This window comes from Trachemys scripta, chromosome 21 (assembly GCF_013100865.1).
Source record: "Trachemys scripta elegans isolate TJP31775 chromosome 21, CAS_Tse_1.0, whole genome shotgun sequence".
Taxonomy (NCBI): Eukaryota; Metazoa; Chordata; order Testudines; family Emydidae; genus Trachemys; species Trachemys scripta.
Window position 1 is genome coordinate 14,790,803 of NC_048318.1, and position 23,237 is coordinate 14,814,039.

The following is a 23,237-nucleotide window of genomic DNA, read 5'->3' on the forward strand; positions in this document are numbered from 1 at the left end:
CCCCCCGCCCCTCTCCCCGCTCCCCAGCCCCCCATTGCTCCCCACCCCCTGCCCACACCGTTCCCCCTCCACGCAGCCCCCCACTGTTCCCATCTTTCCCCACTCCCCAGCTCCCCTTCCTGCAACCCCTGCCCCACTTCTCTGTGCTACCTGCAGCCCCTCCATTGCCCCCCCCAGTCCTTACCTTTGCCTGCTCTCCCTGCAGCCTCCACCCCTTCTGTCCCAGCTCCCCATCCTCCCTCTGCTCCCTATAGCACCCCCATTTCCCCCACTTCCTGCAGCCCCCCACCCCACCTCACAGGCCCCCCACCTCTATCTGCTTCCCACCTCCCCACCCTGTGGCACCAACCTCTCCCTGTTCCCCACAGTGCCCTCATTGCCCCCACCTCCCCCTGTGGCCCTGCTCCATCTCTCCCCACCCCTGCTCCCCACAGCCTGCAATTCTTCCTGCTCCCCACCCTGCAGCCCCCCAGTCCTCACTGCCTCCCACAGCACCCCAACTGCTTCCCAACTTTTCCTAGCCCCACCCTCTCCCTGCTCCCACCTCCCAGATCCCTAATCTCCCCCTGCCATTAACCCCCCCCCCACTCCTGCAGCCCCCTGTCCCTACAGTGCGCCATCTCTCCCTGCCCCTGATGTCCAGACCCACCCCCCAGGTGCTCTATTGGGCCACTATGTGTGACTTCCTTGCAGGCAAAGGTGCTAGTGGATGAAGCCTTCTGGTCTGCCTGGGTAGCAGCACCAGGGCCAGCTTTCCCTGCCAGCCCACTTTGGCCCTGTTGGGTGTGGAGTAGGGAGTGTGAAAGGAGAACTGTCTCCATAACCCTCAGGCATGATGCTGTTTGCAAGGGGCCTGTGGAGCCAGGGCATCAAAGGAGCTCAGCTTGCAGTGTTCTCAATGGGTACTGAGAGGGATTGTGCCATTCACAGTGGTAGGGAGGAGGGGGACTCTCGTTGGTTCTCAGTGGGAGCTGCTGGGTCCTGAGCAATTTTGAAAATGTGATCAACTAAGTGCTGATAGTGGTGGTGATTTTGTGACACAGACCCCTGTCCCGTGGGGCTTGAGGTTGACATTATGTAATACTCTGAGTAACTGTGTGATGGTGCTCACTGTAGTTCTGGGCTGGAAACAAACTGTCAAAGCCCAAGTGAATGGTAAAGGGGAAATGAACTTATGTTGCGAGCCATCCAGCTTTCCCAGATGTGGCAACAAACCTGTATTAAAATAACCAGTAGTTTTATTTTTAGATTTCGTAAGCTTCTTTTGTTCTCCTATTATTCGTTCCTCTAGGTTCAATCCACCCCCTTAGTCATTCTGAACCATGATGGCTGATGAGCTGGAGGAGAGAGATTTGCAGAAATTCCTGAGGGATGTGGATGAAATTGGTAAGTGTAGTGTAAACATGGTGGGCCAGATTTACACTTGGCTGGAGCATGCGTTGCTCAGGCGAAGTCAGTGTGTTAAGGACAGCATTGGCTTCTGATTTTAGTGCCCACCTTAAGACTTTTGCAGATATACTGACCTGCCCTAACTCCAGCTGATCTTGATAAGAACTGTGGGTGCTTAGCACCTCTGAAAACCAGACCCAAATTGTCTTTAGTTGGGCACCAAGTAACAGAAACAGTCAAAATCAGGTATTGCTTTAGAAAATGTTGGCCATGATCTTTCCTTATGTATAACAATGTTTATACGAAATACTTTCATAGGGTGAGGCCCCAGTCCTGAAGGCAGTGGGGTGCACCATGCGTTCAGGGGTGTGCCCTGAGACTGTCACTTCCAGGAACGGGGGTCTTAGTAGTTGGGCTAGCAAACGAAGAAGTGACATTAAAAAAATCAGAGTTTTTGATAAGTGATGGTAATAGATGGTATTTCTATAGCCCCTTTCATTTGAGGATCTCGAAGTATTTTGCAGACATTAACTTATGAAGTCTTAGAACACCTCTGTGAAGTAGCTAAGGGACCCACCATTGAATTGTAATCATCTCTGGAAGGATTGCCACAGGTTTTTTTTAGCAGAGCATAGAAATGCTGTGCAGCAGTTTAGGACAGGAAGTGAAACAGAAGAATAACATAGCTGCAGAAATTTAGGTCTAAAAGGGAATTACCTGAGAGACCTGCATATTTGTCTTTCTCACTAAGATTGGAAAACTTCATTGATTTCCAAATGACAGCGGTGTGCACTAAGGTTTGGGAGGCTTCTTTTGTGTTATCGCCTGTTGCTGTTTCTGAAGTTAGACTCCCAGCCAGAGGCAAAAGACAAATAAGTATCTTTGGCGCTGGACGTATAACAAATGATGAAAAATAAATCAAAATGTATCCGAATAGGGGATTTAGTATTTTAAACAGCAAGAACTCTGTATTTTTGAAACTGCTTTATTTTTATCAGTGAAATTTGATCTTTGGGCATCTACCCTCACTGAAATGCTGGTTATTGCGTCACATTGTTGCCTTAATCTTTGTTCAGTGATAAATACCCAAATAGAAAACTGAGATCATTTGAGGTGGACAAATAAAGAGAATTAGAGAGCAAAAGGAAGAAAAAACAAAAGAAGAAAAGATCATACAGTTTTGGTGACTGTTTTTGAAATCTCTGAGTGCTTGGAGATGTGAATCTTGTCAGATACTGGCAATGGCTCTAAATGCCTCCGGTTGTTTTATTTTTAGAGTCATGTAAATCATTGCTAGAAGTTAGAGATGGGGGGAAAAAAACTTGTTAGATTGAGTCCATCCCCCTGCCAACGTTTGGAGTTATAACCTATGGAGAAAGTATCCGGTATTAACCTGAAGCTACCCTGAATCATAGCCAAAAGGCCAAGAACAGATGATTTTTTTTTTTTTTGTTTATAAATGTTGTCCTTGTCATCTGTATGTTCCATCAAGTCTTTTAGGGCACATCTACACTTTGAGCTGGGGGTGTGATCCCCAAGTTGAGGAGACATGCTCTCATTGAGCTAGCACACGGCAAATAGAATGTCGCCATGGAAGCACAAGCTGTGGAATGGGCCAGTCACCCTGAGTATGTGTATAGTGTCTCAGATGGACATAAACTGGCTAGAGGACCTGAGTACCACAGCTTGTGTGGCTGTTTAGTGTGCTAGCTTGACGAGAACGAGCTGGGAATCACGGCATACCCTCAATCACACATTCAGCTCCTTCTGGCTTCAAAGGCATGTGTAACCAAAGGGAGAACTTGACTCCTGGTCTCTCTAAGTTAATTTTATTTCACATTTGTTTGGTTTGTTTTAGCCAATTTGGTTCAAGGCTTGAACTCCACAGACCCAGCTGTCCAGGAAAAAGCCATCTCTGATACAGAGAAAAGACTTCATATCCAGGAGGTGAGAGATGATGGAGAATGCAAGACCAAGTTGAACAGAACAGTTGTTAACTCACAAGATGCGGTAAGACTTATGATCTCTTTTTGAGTATCAGATGCAGGCGGTTAGTGTCTTTCAAATGATGCAAGTGTAGCTATCCTGCCACTTATGCAAACCCAAGACAAACCTCATAAGTATTGTTAAAAATACAGGTTGAATGTAGCTTAAACCTAAGTTTAATTTTCCTCACTGGAAAGCATACGAGAGAATACCTCGCATCATGTTTTACAGCCTATACCTGTTCTTCAGGAGATCACTGGGTGCTAATAACAAAGAAGAAGCAGGTGCTGAGATGCTGTAACACATGGCTACTGTTTGCTGCTTCCTAGGGGCCTGATTCAAAGTCAGTCGAAGTCTTGAGAGACTTTAATTCAGACATTAGGAGCTAGATTTTCAGGTACTTGAAGATGCAGATAGGCATCTAGTGGGATTTTCAGAAGTATCTAAGCAGGTTAGGCACCTAACACCTGTTGAAATCAATAGAATTTGGGCACCTATCCTGCTTAGGCACTTTAGAGAATCCCACTAAGCATCTATCCGCATCTTTAGGCACCTATGTAACTTTGAAAAGCTGGCTCTAGGTGTTTTGCAGCTGCACCTCGTCTTATTAAAAGAAATGCTTTAATTATGACATGTACCCCAGCAGATTGTTCTAGCAGTTAGAATAATCAGATTGCAGTGGTGAATTTTCCCATGTGAAGAGATTCTTAGCCAAATTGATTTTGCAAGAGGACACCTGAGGATTGAATTGTTTTCTTCTGCTCTGTGACTTTAAATGCTTCTGATGGAGTTAGTTTTGACAAGTTTAAAAAATGATTCTCTTGTTACTAGACTCATGTTGTCAAGTATCAGAGGGGTAGCCGTGTTAGTCTGGATCTGTAAAAAGCGACAGAGTCCTGTGGCACCTTTATAGACTAACAGACGTATTGGAGCATAAGCTTTCGTGGGTGACGAAGTGGGTATTCACCCACGAAAGCTCATGCTCCAATATGTCTGTTAGTCTATAAGGTACCACAGGACTCTTTGTCACTTTTTACAGACTCATGTTATACATCTGTGTATTAAACTGCTTTTAAAAATGAATGTGATCTATTTTTTGCAATCCATATTTTCTCATGAAAATTGCAGCTAGTTTAGAAATAACTATATTTAAATTTATTTTCATTCCAGTTCAAACCTAACCTTTTTGTGTATGTGTTTGTGTGTCACTCATCCAACTTTTTCAGGCCACACGGAATATGGAGACAGTGAGACGAGGTAGGACAGGGTTCACCTCTCCAATAATTATCCCCTCTCAATTTGTCTCAGTAAAGCTAGAGTAAGGATTCAGGTTACTTTCCCTGATTCAGCTGCTTCATGCAGAGCCTGATCCAACTCCAGCAGAAGTCAATGTGAATCTTTCAGTTGACTCTGAGAGTTGTATCAGAAAGTTATAATTGCTTACAAGTCCTGTGTGCCTGGCTGGATTGTGCATATTAAAGATTTTTTTCAGCATATTCTCTACCTTGCATCGAAGAACCTCATTATTCTGATTCAGAAAGAAGCATCTCTTGGAGAAGAGATACTTAAAGAGGCAGGTATGCAAATCTAGGGCAGCATAATGGCCTTTGTGTGTAATAGCTTATCACTCATGTTCCGAGTTGTATCAAATTACTGAAATACCTCCTTAAGATTTTCTTTGTAGAGAAACCATGTCTCAGAAATGACTTTTCTCTCATCTGCAATTTGATTTTAATGAGGAAATCTTTTCTGTCATTGACTGAAATGCTGCCCCAACGCTGCTGGCTCTCAGACAGCTTCATGTCCGCATTAGAGAGAGATGCAAAAGAACGAGCCAAAAGAAGGAAGAAAAATGAACGTTTGGCGAATGGTAATTGCTGCAGTTTTACGTTTTTGATGTCCACTAAGCACTCCTTAAAAAGAACAGAGCTGAATTAAGCTGGTAGGAACGTAAGAACATAAGAACGGCCATACTGAGTCAGACCAAAAGTCCATCTAGCCCAGTATCCTGTCTTTCAACAGTGGCCAGTGCCAGGTGCCCCAGAGGGAATGAACAGAACAGGTAATCATCAAGTGATCCATCCCATCGCCCATTCCCAGCTTCTGGCAAACAGAGTCTAGGGACACCATCCCTGTCCATCCTGGCTAATAGCCATTGATGGACCTATCCTTCATTAACTTACCTAGTTCTTTTTTGAACCCTGGTGTAGTCTTAGCCTTCACAACATCCTCTGGCAAGGAGTTCCACAGGTTGACCGTGTGTTGTGTATGCACATTGATGAGACTGGGGAGAAGGAAGCTGGCATGTGGTGTTCCATAGTACCAATGATCTTATGTATAGCCTTGATTAGAAGAGAACATGGGCTATGCACACTAGGTGCTGAGGTCTTTTGGAACGCATTCCTCTTAATGGCTCTCCCCTTTACGATAAAGAGACTTAAGGTTGGGAGTGTGTGGTGTGTGGGAAGATGTAAGTTTTAGGCTATAAAGAGAAAATACAAATGGCCTGAGTTTGTCTTTTAGAACAAAAAAGGGGCGCGTAAATGAAAATGCACAGAGAAAAGTCTGTTGCATGCTATGCCCGATGAATACAGTTCTGATAGAGGCAATACAGTGGGAATCTCAGGGCAAGTTGCAGCAGGAGAACATGGCTTCTGTCCACTGTGTTTATAACTGGAAATACTGACATTTCCAATGCATGACTCTTGTTGCTGCAGCCCTTAAAGAGAAGGGAAATGATGCATTCAGTAAAGGAGACTATGCCACAGCTATCCAGCGATACACTGAGGGGCTGGAGAAACAGAAGGATATGCAGGTGCTGTACACGAACAGAGCACAGGTCAGTGTGTGAAAAATCTGCTATAGATGTATTGTTTAGGTACAAAACAGCCTAAGCTACCTGCAGATGGCACATGAGAATCATTGCTCTATTGTCTAAGCCAATTTCAGGAGTTCAGATATGTTGCAGATTAACTGGAAAAGGGAGGAAAAGCAGCACATAACGTAGTTTGTCCCGGGCTATTGTCCACAGTGGTGCTTGAGGTCTCATTTTTGCTAACAGGAGTTGATGGGATCTACTTACTGCCATGCTAGCAACAGTGAATATTAATATGATTAAAAGTTACCAGCAAAGTACTTCAGACTAAGCTCTGTATTGAAACGTTCCCTTTAGTTTCTTGCATTGATCAAAAATTCAGCTTCACTGGAGAGGTTGTGATGCAAATCATGCTGCCTTTTATGGCCCTGAACTAATTCCTTAGTCATGTGAAGCATTTTATGCTCTCTGTATGCAAGTGTCTAACAGAAAGTATTGCGCCATCAACATACAGCCTATAATGTAACATCCATCCTCATATACTGCGCCAATTGCCATGGTATCAGAGACCTGTTATTGAGTGCCCAATAGCTGGTACTAAAGGAAAACCGGAAGCAAAAATAATCAGTCATGCACCTTTTGTAGCTTAGTGCAAGGAGAGTCTCTATATTCCCATCCTTGCCTCTCTTTTTTCATAATCTCTAATGGGGGCTAATTCTCTGACATGCCCATATGACAGGAAGAATCTGTCCTCCTGACATATTCTAAATAGGCTGTAGAGAGCTAAATGTTACCACAGGTGATGAGCTCTTTACCAACCTTGTATGCCAAGGGGAGCCGGCAGAGCTCTTCTCTGTTCCATTTGCCAAATATTATATCTTTAATAATAGACTAATCGATTTTAAGGCCAGAAGGTGGACCTTGGGATGATCATTATTTATTTGTATTACCATAGCCCTTAGGAGCATCAGTCATGAACTAGGACCCTCATGTGCTGGTGCTCTAAAAACACAGAACAGTGTCTTTCTCTAAGACCTTGTCATCTAGTCTAACCTGCTTCATAACACAGGACATAGAATTTCACACCCCTTAGACAGGTCGGTCACACAGGAAGTCTTTATTGGGAACAGAACTCAAGTCTCATGCCTCCTAGTCCAGTGCTTTAAACCCAGTGGCATCCTTCTTCCCCAAATGCAAATCCTGCCCTTACGTCAGTACTTCCAATCAATGTTATGTTTGACTGTTGAAATCATTTCCAAAAGCTTTGCAATCCATTCCATTGTGTATAACTGTAAGACCCCTCCCTACCATGCATCAGCAACAGGGTCTGCACCCTAAATTTTTCAGCATTGTTGCACAGATCTCTCCCACTCTAGCTAAAGGACTGACTAGTATAAGCCAATGCTGTGTTGAGAAAACTGCTAATAATGTGAGAAGCAGTAGGTTCTGTGACCTTTCACCCAATGGCATGCAACCCATGGAGTGGGTATTGTGCCTGCAGTGGGTATCGGTGGTTGGGTCCTTGCCACAAGATGATGGTACTAATATGGATGTAAATGTATTTCTGTTCAGCAGGTTATCTTATTTCCCTTGAGATTATAAGAAGGCAAAGTTGCACTTCAGAAAATCATTGGACAGCTATTGTTTTAATTCCCAGCCTGTGCCTCTGGCTTCCAGGAAGGAAAACCAAACCTGACAGTCACAACCCAGACTTATGCTCCTTACTTGACCATGTGGGAACAGTTCAGCAGCCTTGTTACATTCGTTTTATTCCTGTTGTGACTGCAGCCCCTGTCCTTCAGGAAGGGTCAGAATGAAGCCTCATCATGGAAGGGTTGTTTGTCCCACAAGCTCCATTGCTCTGCTCCTCTCTCGCCACCTCCCTGTTCAGTGACAGCACAGTGCACAGGGCATCCCCCACCCGCACCCCGACATGAAAGGAAAGTTCAGTGGGGGATATTTTTTTTTTTTCAAGCTGCCTTTATTCTGAAAGATAAGTCAAATTTTTAATTGTAAGCTGAGGACTTTTGCCTGCCCTAAGTTTAGTGCAGACCCTTGTGAGTTTTGTGCTTGGTTTGTGTTTAACTCACTTGAAAATCCACTGCACACTGATGGACAGACATGGTAAAACACCAGAAGGGTTAAGGAGCAGTTAATTATGTATCAGTCAATATGTTGGCACTTCCTGTGGGTTAAAGCATATCACTTTAATTAAACTAATGTCTGCACAGTGCTTTGAACTTGGAAAAACATTATAGAGATACACAGTATTCTAATTCTTCTTTGGGCTGATAAGTCTGCTGATCTGTATCCTGTCTTGGCTTTATTTCAGGCTCACATGAAGTTGCAGGAGTACAAGAAAGTAATCAATGATTGTGAATGGGCTTTAAAGGTAACTGCTTTGCAGTTTCTTCAGTCAGTTGGCAGGACACAGTATAACTAGTCAGTATTAAACATGCCAACTGAGATGTGGGTCACTGACTGCCCAATTTCATTTATAAGTGGCATTTCAACAATATTAACATCGTTTACGTCTTTATTTATCTAGTCTAGAGATCATGATTCAATCTCATGGCCCAGCGTGCCCTGTGCTATTGATGCCAGAGGCCTATTTATACATATTAATTCAGTGATGCAACCCTGCAGTGTGTGTTTGACCTCACAACTTGTCATCATGGAAGCAATTCTCATCGCAGAGGAATATTTCAGAGGATTGTATGCTTCTAATAGAGATTTGCTGCAAATGTGTCAACATGGGTGAAATTCATCACCGCGCAAAGGATCATTGAAGGCCCTGGGCATGACTTAAACTCTGCATGCTGAGGTCCTTGGTGATCAGTTCAAGTTCTGATGAAGAGAAGGGGGCTCATGCATAGTGATAGTCTGGTGTCACTTCCCAGGTAAAGACAAAATGCAACATTGTTATGCAATTTTCAGCATTCTTTTAAGAACTGAAATGAGCAGCTAATGCTGAGTGTGATGTTTCTCTGGGGTACCCAGGACTGTGAGGCACCTTGCTATTACCTGCCCTTAGTGTGAGGAAGCCTTGTCTGTGCTGCCAGTGGGCCAGCTCCCCAACTCCACCAGCCACAGGCAACACAAGCACTATGCTACTGTTTCCTGACTGTTTCTCTACAGGTTAGTGATGGGCACAATCCAGTACTCAAGCCCTCCAAGCATCTCCCTGGAGTATCCAACCCCTGGATACTGGACACTCGCAGTATTCATAGATCTGTTGCTTCCAAAGGAACTGTACACCCCAGCTTACCAGTTACACCTCAGGTCTCTGCTCTGCGTAACACAGATGTGCTTATAGTGAAATCAAGTATAAGTTTACTTAACAAAGCACAGAGATTCAAGTGATAGCAAGTAGAAGTATTGGAAACAAATGGTTACATATAAAATTAAATCATAGCCTGTTCTAGTATGCATGTTATTGTCCTTACCCCAGGAAGTCCCCTCTTCAGAAGCTTATCTTGGGGTTCCTTAGTTGTAAATTCTCAGGCCTGCACCTGGCCCAGGCAGTACACACAGCCTGCTCCATGGGTGTCCATTGTTGTATATGCTGATTGAGTTAGCCCTGAGGCTCATCTTGAGTCAGGTGACGAGCTTTACTTAAACAGTTTTGGAACCTAATTCTACATATCACGGTACAAGAAATAGTTTAAAACCTCTTCCCATAATTACAATGATTGGAGAGCTACTAGCTCATGGTAGAGACCTCATGTGCCACCCTTTGGTGAACTATTATGTCAATATCCGACCCAGGGGATCCCTGTAAAACCCTGTGCACTCCCTGTGCCCTCTGCCAGCTGGCACCGAGAAGTCCCTTGGTCATACTGAGATAACTTTCCTGATACAAAGGACATTAACATTTTAAACAGTGTCTAGATTAAATATTTTATTCAAATATTTAAGTTTTATATAACTAATGATAAAGCCCCTTGCAAACATTATCTGGGAACCTTCTGTGGATCTGTTTAAAAATGTAAAGGTAATAGCCTTGTTAAACTTGCAGTGAATCCTCCCACTAGAAAGTATTCATGTGACATTTGGAAAGGTGGAGAAATATAATAAAAGCCAAAAAGAAAGGTCTGAATCCAAACTCAGTGGCTTTAAAACATTAGTACCCATTAAATGCAATGTAACAGTGACGTATCATTAATAGGATTAGCAATGTAATATCAGGAAATTAACATTCCTCTTACACTCAGTTGAACTGGAAAAGATCAGCCAGTTCGTTAACATTGGGAGTGTGATGTTCCTTAACTGTGAAACCAAGAAATCATCAAAACTAGTGACAATGAAGGACTAGTTTCATTCTTGGCAGGGCTGCTCAAGAAAGATGTGAAACTTCAACTGCTATTAAGGTTGGGTGTACATTAAGCAATGTAATTGCACATTACACTGTGATTAAAAAGCCCATGGCACTAAGTCTCAGAGCCCGGGCCATCTGATTCTGGCTTGGGCTGTGGGGCTATAAAATTGCAGTGTCGATGTTCGGGCTAGGGCTGGAGCCCGGGGTCTGAGACTTCTTGCCCCTCTCACAGGGTCCTCAGAGCCCAAGCTCCAGCCCAATCTCAAACACTGACATTGCAATTTTGTAGCCCTGTGAGCCTGAGTCAACTGACCCAGGCTCTGAGACGTGGTGCCACAAGTTTTTTATTGTGGTGTAGATGTACCCGGAGAGGCTTGTGATCACACAGAGAAACTCTGGCAAGAGTGACACAAAAATAAAGAAGATACCGGTAATAATTCCTCAAGAAAAATTCAGGACAAGAATTGGCTAAACTTACATGAGTGGCAGTCCACAGTAACTATCTTTGCTAATTGTCTTTGTAAGTAGTTGTAAGAGCAGCATTTTCAAGTTCTTGTACTTTTGGGTCAGCTTACCATTTATTACCAATTTACTTTCTCTTTTGGTAAATGAATGGTTTTGATTTCTGTCATTCTATGTGCAACTCCAGCCAACAGTTCCCTTACATCCAGTGGGAGTGTTTGAACTGTGGCCAGTTTGCTTTGGGACGAGCAGAAAGACTTGTGTATTGAAGTCTTCTGCTACCTTGTTTCTCCATTACTCCTAATATCATAACAGCTGTTGATTTAAGGGTCCAGCTGTACAAAGATCTGATGTAGTGCAGAAAGTTACAACCCTTACAAGAAAGCTGATGAGAATCAGCAGGCATAGGAAATGGCTGTGTTTGGTATAATTTAATCTGGATGGCTGATCAGTATTTTACATGTCCATGACACGGACTGATAGGAGCCATCCTTAGCAGTTAATGAGCTCTAAATGATTTTTTGTGAATTAATTAAAAAACTCCAATAAGTCTAAATCTCATATTTCCCAAATCCCTTACCTGTGGAAGTGACCAGCCTAGCAAGAAAGGGAATGATAGCAGAAGGCCACTACAAACGTTTTGCAGATGATTAATCCAGATATTTGGGATATTCAGAAATCTGATCTGCTAAGGAAATGGTATAGAAAGTTCTATTGATATGGGACCATAGGTCCCAATCCTCCTCTAATATACGTTATGATACTGAAGTCAATGAAACTATTCTAGTTAATGCCCACAGTGGATATGACCCTAGGTTTTTTCAATTTTTAATATATGCAGATATGGTACCATGTTCTTATTTCTGATCAAACCACTAGTCTGTAAGTATGATACATGTCCTGTTGTTGATTTCCTCCCAGTCGTGGCCTAAGGCTATCCAATGGCGAGACTGGGTCTACGTTTTGCAGTTTATAGGGTGCTGTGGGAGAAGGGTGACCCTGCTTTTTCCAAATATGGATGTGATCCCTGCCTGAAAAGTGGAATACGTGGGGCCTTGCCCTCGTATTCTGTGTATCTTCACTGAAATCAATGGAGTTGCATCAACTTGCACCAGATCTGGTCCTTGGTAGTATTCTGTGTGAATGGAAGTGGAAAGTGTACTGAGAAATTTCCATGTGATAGCAATTGATTTTGTTACAGAGGGCAGTCTAAGTGTTATTCAATTAACTGAAAGTCAGCCGGCTTCACTCAAAGTGCAGCACACTCCATGTTTATAGTTAATTTTTTGGGCAGTTGCTGTAACTTTATTAGCCAGGAGGTTAGATAACAGTGTGTATTGATTCAACATGCTAAACTATTTGATTAATTCCTTTTAATGCAGTGCAACGAAAAATGTATTAAAGCCTATTTCCACATGGGAAAAGCTCATCTGGCCCTGAAGGACTACAATGAGGTAAGCTGTACAGACCTTGTTGGTGGTTGAGCCACATGCTCTTTTGAAATACTCTGGTGTAAATCTGGAGTAACTCCATTGGTGTAGCAACTTAAATAAGGTTTATGTCCGTATAGGAATTAGCAGAATATAAATCTGCCCATTGTTTGGCATTATAAGGCAGTGGAAGAGAGAGAGATGGTTTTATACACTTGACTTATGATAGCATGTTATGCTAATGTCTTGTCATACCTTGGCTGCTTGGGGGACAAAATGTCTGCAGGCTCTTATGAGGGCTGCATTAGGTCTAAAACAAAGTATTCCCTCACATGTTACTATAATAGGCTTTATCCATTACTTAGGCTCACACAAAGTTTAGAGAATAGTTGCACATGGTAATACAGAATCACAGAACTGTAGGGCTGGCAGGGACCTTGGGAGGTGGTGTAGTCCATCCCCCCCGATTCTGAGGCAGGACCAAGTATACTTAGACCATCCCTAACCTTTGTCTAACCTGTTCTTAAAAACCTCCAATGACAAGGTTTCACGACCTCCCTTTGGTAACCTATTCCAGTACTTAATGATACTTAGAGATGTTTTATTTCTAATAACTAAACTAAATCTATCTTGCAGCAGATAGTCAGTTACTTCTTGAACTACCTTCAGTGGACATAGAGAACAATTGATTATTGTTCTCTTTATAGCAGTCCTTAACACATTTTTGAAGTCTTTTATCAGGTTCAGGTGAAGCGCCCAAAACTGGACACGCTATTCCAGCTGAGGCTTCACCAGTGCAGAGTGTTAATTGTGCCACCTGTCATGTCTTAGATACGACATTCCTGTTAATACACCCCCGAATATTAGCCTTTTCCACAATTGCCTCACATTGTTGGCTCATAATCAATTTTTGTTCCACTAGAATCCCAAGATCCTTTTAGCAGTACTCCCACCTAGCCAGTTATTCAGTATTTTGTAGTTGTACATTTGATTTTCCCCCCCCTTCCTCACTGTTGTACTTAGTATTAGTCTTTAATAATAACTTGTAATGGTTCTGTCTTTTTTTAATTATTGGTCAGTTTTGGGTGGAAACAGAATAACCAAATTCTCCGTCCCACATTTCTGACCAATAAGCAGTAAAAGCACGGACAGGTTCCTGTTGATTTGGACTGGATGCTGCTTTGATAGGCCATGGAACAGAGCTGATGCTAGCCCATTGGGGGCCCTAAGCAGGAATAACCCCCCAATACTAAAACAGGCAAGTTCTTATAATAAAAAGCAAATAGGGAGGGCACTTGAGCTGATCAGGGCATAAGCAATTGCTTCGTCTGCTTATGCCTAGCGCTGGTTTTGCCCTGGAACCTGACTTGTAACTATACCAACATGTTGTGCTGTGACCCCATCTGCCTTCCCAAGTTAAAGCAGGGCTAGGTTGGGTTAGGATTTGGGATAGCTCCAAGGAACATTTGCATGCTGCAGGAAATGGTGGTGGTGATTCTGTAGGTGGCATTCCTCTGAGTTGCTACAGGACCAGTGCCCCGAACTGTGCTATGGGATACTGTGCTACTGAATGTGCCATATTTCAGAGGGGATATAGAACCATGGATTTTTTTTTTTCAAACCATAGTACTTTTCCTAAGATCAGAATGTCCTAGTCAGTTTGCAACTCAGGCAAATGCTTTCTGCCAACAGTAACTATGCTTCCCCTGAAGAGTCAATTGAATAAGATGTATTTACTTCTTGTCCTAAACTGATCTGTGGTGCAGTTATTTCTACATTTCACTCAGAAGTGGCTGCATTTCAATGGTGGGTGAAGTGATCCCTGTGTATTTCAGATTAAAGCAGTGTAGCACTTTGGGATTTGTTAGGGTGGAGTGTGCTAGTGAAGACACTAATATTAATTTTACTCTTGCAAAATCTCTGAAGGGGCTAAGTGTTGTATAGATGATTTAATTCTACATTTCCTGCCTATGTTGAACAGTAGCTATAACCTGAATGTACTTAAAATATAATTTGATATTTTTTTCTAATTAGTAAAAAGAACTTTTCTAATCAGTTTTTTTTTTAATGAAGTTACTAAATTTGTTATACTTTGAGGCTAGACCTGGGAGAGAAATAATCTAAGATGTATAGTTCTCATGACATTTGGTGCTGCATTTCTTTTGCTATTAACTTGGTGGCTGGTATTTACTCATTTCTCACAGAGAATGATCTGCTCATTCTGTTTTGTCCAATGATGGATTTTTAGATTTATATTTTGACTATCTGATTAATTTTAAAATGACATATTGACTGAGGATTACCTAGCATTTTAAGCCAGGAAATCTTAACCATCATTGCTGCAGATTGATTTTATTGTATATTATACAACTTATTTTTTCTAGGATGTGAAAAAATAACATTCCCCAACTTCATAGATTTGAAGAGTTCAGAAGAGGGGTCTGAATTCATGTTTTGCTCCTTGCTAAGTTCAGAGTCATGACTTGGATTAGAGATGTCAAATAAAATAATGCAGGGAGCAAAGAACAAAGACTAAAGCTCTATAGTCCCGATCCAAAGTCCACTGATGTCCATGGGAGTTAGTCCGTTGATTTCAAAGGGTCTTAGATCAGACCCAGTCAAGTGAGATATCTTTTGCATAATCTTTTCCCTTTTGTTTTCAACTAACCATATAGTCTTGGATTTCTTTTATTAAGTCCAGGAAGTCCTATCAGAAGATCTTAGAAATTGATCCCCAAAAGGAAAGTCTATTTAAAGGTAAGAAGTCTAATGTCAGGGTTCTTCTGGTATCTTTATCCTGTCATCAAAATTGAACTTAAATTAAAAACCAGCCTTATGCATTTTAAACCTCTCTATGGACTCTTTCCATCCAGTTTCTGTATCCAACTGTTTCTTCTTCCAGTTAACGTCTCTTCTCTAACCTTTCCCTTTGGCTGGCCGCAGCTAAGAGTCATTCTACTTTTATTGGCCTATAGGCATAATGTAAAATGTTGCCCCAAATCACTGAACCACTTCTTCCCTCTTTGCCTTGCAACCTTTCTGTACAATTGACATGTTGATAAATTATCTAGTCAATTGCTTGACCATTCCTTGGTTCATTATGAAATATACTCAAGAGACCAAATAGCCAATATCAGTCAGGTTTATTGCTAATAGCCAGTAATAATATAGCACAGGAAAAAAGGTTCAATACAATACCAGTTTCCAAGGAGCTGTCTTGTGCCGTGTTGTTAAATTCACCTTCTGCAGAAGGGTGTGCTTCCCAAGTTATGCATTTTAACTAGGAGTATTTATAGGATGATTTTACAAGTTACCAAAACTCTTTACGTGTCACTAAAATCCAGCCCATTCATTTTTTGCCAGTTTCTTAATTTGTTGTTCTGTATCTCCCTTATCTTTGTTTTGGATACTGGCATTCCAGGGACCGGCCTGTGAAGGTACCTCCCCAGCTTGTTACGGGGCAGAACATTTTGCCTTTGACAAGCTTCTTATTTTCTCATGCCAAAGCTGACTTCAACTTTGACAAGTATTACTGGATTCTTAGCATAAGTGAACAGGATTGTAGAAAAACATAGGCCAGTTTAAGATATGTAACTGCTAGAAATATATACAATATAACATCATACTTGTATTGTACGCTTAATGCATATTAATATATGTGGTGTCAATAATCCATATTGATAATGTAATTCTATATATTTTGCCCAGCATATATTGGTCAACATTAGGATATCAAATGGTGTTTCATTTCTTTCCTCACTGTCCTTAATGTGTATCAAGAATTTGTGGCCTCTTTACTGAATTACATTTTTAGTTTCTCTTCCTTTTGGTGTTGAAGACTGCATGAATGAAGTAGACTTACAGGAAAGAAAAGCAAAAGAGGAAGAGAAAGCTCTGGAGGAATTTCAGTCTGGAAAGTATACTGCTGTGTCTGTGAAAGAGCTGCTCCAGAAACTCAATCAACCTGACCAGAATATCCTTTATTATGCCGGCGGGATTAGAGTTTTGACTGAATCAATAAAAGATTGTAAGTATTTTATGCAAATCTTTCTGTCTAATGTGCTAACTTGGGGCATGAGCCGAATAGATGGAAGTCTTTTAATGAGAGTTGGATCGGGCCTATAAAAACTCTACCCCTGTTTAAAAAAAAATGTACATTATGGGCTTGATATTTCAAAAGTTTTGGGCCAGTAAATGCATGTATGAAAGAGTCACATATTTTTGGACCTAAAATCTGAGCACAATTGTGTGCAAATCAGGCATGCTGTGCAGAATAACGTGAAGCGCTTACTTTGTCAATATTGAAAGGCAGCTCCGTTTCCCCTAGAGGAGGTGAGTGCAGATCTCCCATTAACGGTCTTGAGAGTTATGTGCCACATCAAAGGAGAAGACACCGCATAGTTTGGGAAATGAGGATACATTTACCATGAATGTATGGTAAACTGTAACCACGTGAATCCATTCAGTATCTAGTACTCTAGCTTTCTTCTGAAACTGGCCACTGTTGTTCAGTTCATTGGGATAGTGACTTAATCCTTGTTAACATAATGTAAATGATCAGATAAATCACCAACATTTTGCCTTTTGAAGAGAACATTGAATTTGAAAGGCTTTTAGATGGGCTCCAGATGTAATGTTAGACCCAAAGCCACGCAGACTTTGGACAAATTCATATCCAATGTGAAAATCATAGTTTAGACTCATCTCTACTGAAATCCTGACAAGTTCTGAGTTCAGGTGTTTCCATTGCATGTGTTGATAATGTTGCTAAAATCTACAGCAAAGAGTACAGGTGCTTGAGTATCACCAGTTGTTGCAGAGCTCTGGTCTTAAAAGATAAGTAAAGAGGGAGTTGATTTTTATGATTTAATTTTAGAGCATACTGTAAATTTTAGGCCAATTCCCGATGGAGCCACCCAACTTGCACCAAATGAGGATCTAACTCTTTAAATGTACAGTGCATTACATTCTTCTAGCTGTGTAGCATTCAGTATGTGAGAGGTCCTCTCTCTTGGGCCTGTATTCTTCTTTAATAGGGGCCTGGACTCAGTGAGCCAGTTGGGCTCTTCCTACTTTATCCTACTTCCTCCAATCCCATGTGGACATAGTGTTGATTTGGATCCTTTAACAGCTGTTTGTTTAAAAATGTTTACAATTCACAGATGAAATGAATTGATTTGCAAAGCCTGACTGGTGTTTAAATCCTCCTGACTCCTTGCAAAGCTCTTTAAATGAAGTCACTCACTCTGTACAATTATAGACATGAATCAGAGTGTAAACACTTCAGTGCTGTTTCTGCTCCAAATACTGCTTAGAGGATTTTCCCTTTTTATGATGTAAATATGTATAATTTCCCCCCTCTCCCTCCCAAAGCTGTTGATTGTGACCTTGTCACTTAACACTGTTTCTAGAGAACAGGAGTGTGCCTTCGTGATGATATATCAGCCAGATGGATTGCTGGGCTGATGTGGTTATCTCTGAATTTGTTTCAGGCACTGAACAAACTTTATTTAGAACAAACAATGGATTCAGTATCATCAGCGACAATAAGGTCATAAGACGGTAAGGGATCTCATAAAGAGAACAGTGGGGTATTACAACATGAGGAAATGAAAAGATATTTTAAAGAAACACAATCGCCTCTCATGAAATTCAGATGAAATGATCAAAAGATAATGTGACAGCATTTTAATGTCTGACTATATTGACTTCTATTTGACCTTTAGACAAATAATGCTCTTTTGGATGTAACGGGCAAAACACCTGCTATGCTTCAGTCTTTAGTCACCTGGGTACGTGTGCAGGGTTAGTCCTTTTCATTCCTCTGTGTAGCTGCGAAGACGAGTAGGTTTGTAAAACTTAACATAAAAGAATCTCAGATGCAGAAACGCAGTTACTTAATGCACTGAGGGCAAGATCCTTCGCTGGGGTAAATTGATGCAGCTGTGCTGATGCCAAAAGAGCTACGTTAACTTACACCAGCTGGCAATGGGCTCGAACATAAGCTGTAAAACTGTTTCTGGGCATCGGCTTCAGCCCTAGAATCGAGCGAGAGGCTCATCCTCCAAGATTTATACTTTCTATAAATCAGTTGTATATTCTTGGCTGCCCGTTGTATTGTACTGTACTAGTCAAGAAAAGGAGCTAGTGACCTTATTTGACTAAGCCCCTGTGCTATTCAGTCTGCCTCATGGACGAGAGGATATATGCTCTGCATGAGATCAAAGCCATTTGCTTAGTGCTAAAATCTGTTTTTTGAAATTCTTTTGGGGAAAAAGATGACAGACTCATTGGTGATATATTTGGAAAGGGTTTGGTTAGGTATTGGCTGCAAAATGTTATGCAGACGACATGACGACCAGAAATTTTTGCTGGTTTGAGATCGGTCTAGCACAGAGAGATTTGAGGTGGTCCCAAGAAGCTGGAATGAATGGGAGTGGTGCATTAGGATTCCAAATAAGGCTGTATCCTGGTGATCACTTCAGAGTCTCTCCGTATCCGCCACTGGTGGTTGCTTGAGATACGAAGCAGTCTGCCCCCGTATCCACACGAGTATGTGGCTTCTTGGTGAGCCCAGCTCTCACTGATCCATCGCGTGCAGGGATGAGCTCAGCAGGGGTCCATGAAGCAGGCAGTTATACAGGCAATATGGCAAAGGAGTCTGACTGGGAAATGGAACCGGCGTTTCTAAACGTGTTTATTAAAATAGCCAGTTTTGGAGCTTGGGAACATAAAGAAAAAGTCCTGGGGCAGATCCTCCGGTAGAGAAGCCCATGGGGTTTCTCTAACTCCACATTTTCCTCTTTCCTTTGCTGTTTTGTAGATATATGTTTTCATTTCAGGGGCCTCGCTGTAGCAAAGGAAAACACTGCCGAAGCGGAATTGTCAATTTCTCTTCTCATCCTCTGGCAAGCAGTCTGTGCTGGGAACGGTAAGACTGTGTAATCAGCATTAATCATTGTTAATGTACTGCTAATATGGCACTGACTACATCTGGAATTATTGTTTTCAATTAACATCACTCCCCAGAGCACTTGGGTCTAGACCTTGCAGCACACCACAGATTTACAGGTCAGATGCAACTGCTGCAGGCATAGAGCTAGCAGTAAGTACAATTGTGGCTGTGGTTCCCCTAGGCAGTGAAATTATTATCTATTTTAATGGATGGCTTAAAGCTATTGCAGAGGCTGAAGTGAGCTCCTGTTCTGGGGACATCATTTGGTCTTGGGTTCATGTCTTCCATCATTAGTACCTATATATCAGGAGCTAATTCTTCCCTGTTTGCTGGAATGTGTAGCTCCGGTTAGCTAATGTCGGGAGTGGTGTGTAGCAAGGAGGGCTTGCAACCAGCCCCTTCTAGGGTTGCGCTCAACAAACAAAGCCAGTGCAGAACAGCTAGGAGAAGTTGTTTGCAGTTTATCTTCTTGAGTATTCTGATGTCTGAAGTAAATGTGAGCCTTAGTGATGTTTTCCGGTGTGTTTTTGATCCATTCTGGCTTAACTTTTAAAACAGAGGATCGGCTGCCTAGTAAATCAACATAGCGCTGTTGACTTTATGTAGCTACTTAAGTTAAAATTACAAGGAGTCCGGTGGCACCTTAAAGACTAACTGATTTATTTGGGCATAAGCTTTCGTGGGTAAAAAAACCTCACTTCAGATCCATGGAGTGAAAATTACAGATGCAGGCATTCTATAATGACACTTGAAGAGAAAGGAGTTACCTCACAAGTGGAGAACCAGTGTTGACAGTGTTTACCACTTGTGAGGTAACTCCCTTCTCTCCATGTGTCATTATATAATGCCTGCATCTGTAATTTTCACTCCATGCATCTGAAGAAGTGAGTTTTTACCCACAAAAGCTTATGCCCAAATAAATCTGTTAGTCTTTAAGGTGCCACGGGACTCCTTGTTGTTTTTGTGGATACAGACTAACACAACTACCCCCCGATACTTAAGTTAAAATTGTGGCTCATTGTGTGTAACTACGGATGATTTTGGCTTGCATTCTGCCCATTCTCCTAATTTTGTAGCTTTCATTCCATTTTATTATATGGTATGAAGGATCCATTGAGAGAGACAAACAGACGGTTTGGCACTTTCATATCTGTTCTTGTCAAATGGGAAGCCAGAGGGCGTCTGATAGTGCAAACAAAATTTTGTTCCATGCAGGTACCAAGAGTGGTAGCAAAATATTGGTGGTGAGATTCCATGGACAATTTCCCTGTGGAATAGTATTAAACTCATGGGAAGATCCATATTTTTTTGTTTATGCTCTTTTTGGAAACTGAGGTCCTTTTTCTTAAACCAGTTACAGCAATGGCAAGGCTGAATGCCATATACAGGTGCCACTGTAGCATGATAAAGCACACCTTGTTAGGACCCAGAGAATCCGCATTCACTGGCACAGCATACCGGGTGTGTAACAGGCCCCTCAATCCTGTAATTCTAGAGGGGTTGTAGGTAGGCAGAAAGGGAATAGCAAGGTAAGGGATGGTATACCAAATGGCACAGAAGGAAAATATTGAACATTTTGAAACCTTGGGCCAAAATGTGCATTGATTTACACACTATGTGACCCAGCTAATGTCCAAGAGGTTGAACTGGTGCAAATGACAGCAGAATTTGAATATTGCATGAATGTGCTAAGGGACCAGCTGCTCTGTCCATTTTGGAGAGTCTGAGTAACGGATGGAGGGCAGTACTCTAGCCTTGTCTTTCCCTGAAATTATATCCTGTGAATGAACACTCCTGTATGCCAGTCACATAGAGTAAGGGCACTTAAGTGGATGAAATAAAGATAATAATACATTTGAATGATTTTCTACAGGTTCTGATTTCATTGCTGTAGAGGGGTTTTATGGCACATGATGTACGACGCAGACCTTTTCTCTTTCAGAGGAGAATCAGCGATTGCTGTTAACTCACCCTGATGTGAATGTGCAGCTTCCCGTGCTGCTATCCTCTGCCGTGCCTGAGATCCAGAAGCAGAGCTTGGCATTGCTGTCTCTGTACTCTCAGACCGAGAATGGAAGAGGTCTGCTGATCAGGCACCAGAACCTAACCAAGTACTGTATTCTGCTAGAATCCATAAACAGTTGTACACTTGCAGTCCACAGCTGAAAGATAACATAAAATAAGGAACTCGCACTTAGCCTTGTCACTCAGGAAGTTGAAAGTTATGGCCCAAATCAAGTAGATTAGAATTATTGGATTCCTGGACAATATTTTCAACACCATTATCTCCAGGTCATCCAACCCCATAGTGGGAGCACTTCAGTATCCACATCTAATCTAAGGGAAAATAAAGTCCAGCCCAGGGGTCAGCAACCTTCAGCATGTGGCCCATCAGGGTAATCCGCTGGCGGGCCGCGAGACGTTTTGTTTCCGTTGACCATCCCTGCAGCCCCACACAGCTCCCAGTGGCTGCAGTTCACTGTTCTCGGCCAGTGGGAGCCGCGAGAAGCGGCGTGGGCTGCAGGGGTGTTCTGACCGCTGCTTCCTGCAACTCCCATTGTCCGGGAACGGTGAACCGTGGCCACTGGGAGCTGCAGGGGGCTGTGCCTGTGGATGGTCAACATAAAGAAAATGTCTCGCGGCCTGCCAGCGGATTACCCTGATGGGCTGCATGTCAAAGGTTGCCAACCTCTGGTCCAGGCAAAAAAGTGTCCAGAGCTAAATTCTCCTCTTGGGTGTACCTTCTATGGCTCCCTCCAGGGGCAGAGCTAATGGGTGAGTGACTCTTCCCACTCTTGCTACCTAGCAGACTTTGTGGCGTCTTATCAAGTCAACAGATATAAATAAAGTGGCACCACCGATGACCCATCACATGCTCCTCTGCCCTGTGGCTCTACCACTGCTCAAAATCTGAATCTGCTACTGGGTCCCATGGTCATATTTAATACTAACTGGAAAGAGTGCCAAATACGCAGTGAAGGCTGCAGTGATGGAGAGAATTTTGGTCTGAAAATAGGGAATGTCTTCTGTAGCTCTGGCTTGTGACGTTAACAGCACAGAACAGCTAATGAATTTGAACCTAGCCCAGGTGAACAGTGGCTAAAAGTCAGTTCCCTCTGATGGCTATTTCGTGATCTCTGCCAAATGAATATAGTCATCTCATCCCACTTCCTGCGTTCTTGTTCATATGACAGAAATCACCAACACAGGTGGCAATAATTAGCACAATTGATGTCTGCCTCAACATTTGAGGCCAGAGACTGACTGGGCCAGGGATGCTTAACTCCACTGTTCCCTAAAGGTGTCCCCAGATCAGGGGTGAGGCACAGTGGCAGGGAGGCTTGGACTCCAGCTGTCTACCCATCTTAGGTACTTCTGTGGCCTCCATCGCCACCTCACAATCTTTAATGCATTTCTACTCACTGTATCCCTGTGAGGCAATTGCCCCTGTTCCAGGTGAGGAACTGAGGCACAGAGAGACCAAGTGACTTACCTGAGGTCACTCAGGAAGTCTGTGGCTGAGCAGGGGATTTAAACCCAGGTCTCTTGAGTCCTAGTGCCCACTGGCTAATGACCGAACCATAGAGGGCTTCAGACACCTTTCACCAGGACTAAGTTCACAAACTAACACCAAAAAAAATCTTGAATTCCCAAGTCGTGCCCGATTTCTTGTCACCAGAACTATCCCTGGACAGTTTCTGAAGTGACAGGCCCAGCTGAGCAAAAGCACTAAAACAAAGAGAGCAGCAATGGTCAGAGGAGCACCATGCAACATGCTTCAACTTAGGCTAGTTAGGAGTGTGGGGAAAGACACCCTAACTTTCTGCAGCATGTGGCAGATTTCACATCCAAGCATGTTTTCACAGCTGAATAGAAAAGGGC

General features: G+C 42.5%; 1 protein-coding gene across 3 annotated transcripts in view; it reads left to right on the forward strand.

The window, feature by feature from the left end:
* TTC12 (tetratricopeptide repeat domain 12) overlaps nt 1-23,237 on the forward strand; it is a 45,401-nt gene that overhangs the window by 9,949 nt on the left and 12,215 nt on the right. For 2 of the 3 annotated variants that reach the window (XM_034754716.1, XM_034754715.1), the window contains exons 2-13: nt 1,292-1,386; nt 3,248-3,399; nt 4,602-4,632; nt 5,168-5,245; nt 6,093-6,214; nt 8,523-8,582; nt 12,353-12,424; nt 15,097-15,157; nt 16,239-16,427; nt 17,893-17,962; nt 19,243-19,331; nt 21,298-21,466. In XM_034754716.1, the coding sequence (XP_034610607.1) occupies nt 1,323-1,386; nt 3,248-3,399; nt 4,602-4,632; nt 5,168-5,245; nt 6,093-6,214; nt 8,523-8,582; nt 12,353-12,424; nt 15,097-15,157; nt 16,239-16,427; nt 17,893-17,962; nt 19,243-19,331; nt 21,298-21,466 (1,157 nt within the window). In that variant the 5' untranslated portion in view covers nt 1,292-1,322. Of the gene's footprint in view, nt 1-1,291; nt 1,387-3,247; nt 3,400-4,601; nt 4,633-5,167; nt 5,246-6,092; nt 6,215-8,522; nt 8,583-12,352; nt 12,425-15,096; nt 15,158-16,238; nt 16,428-17,892; nt 17,963-19,242; nt 19,332-21,297; nt 21,467-23,237 lie in introns of those variants that run through there. The other variant, XM_034754717.1, reaches the window with a different exon arrangement.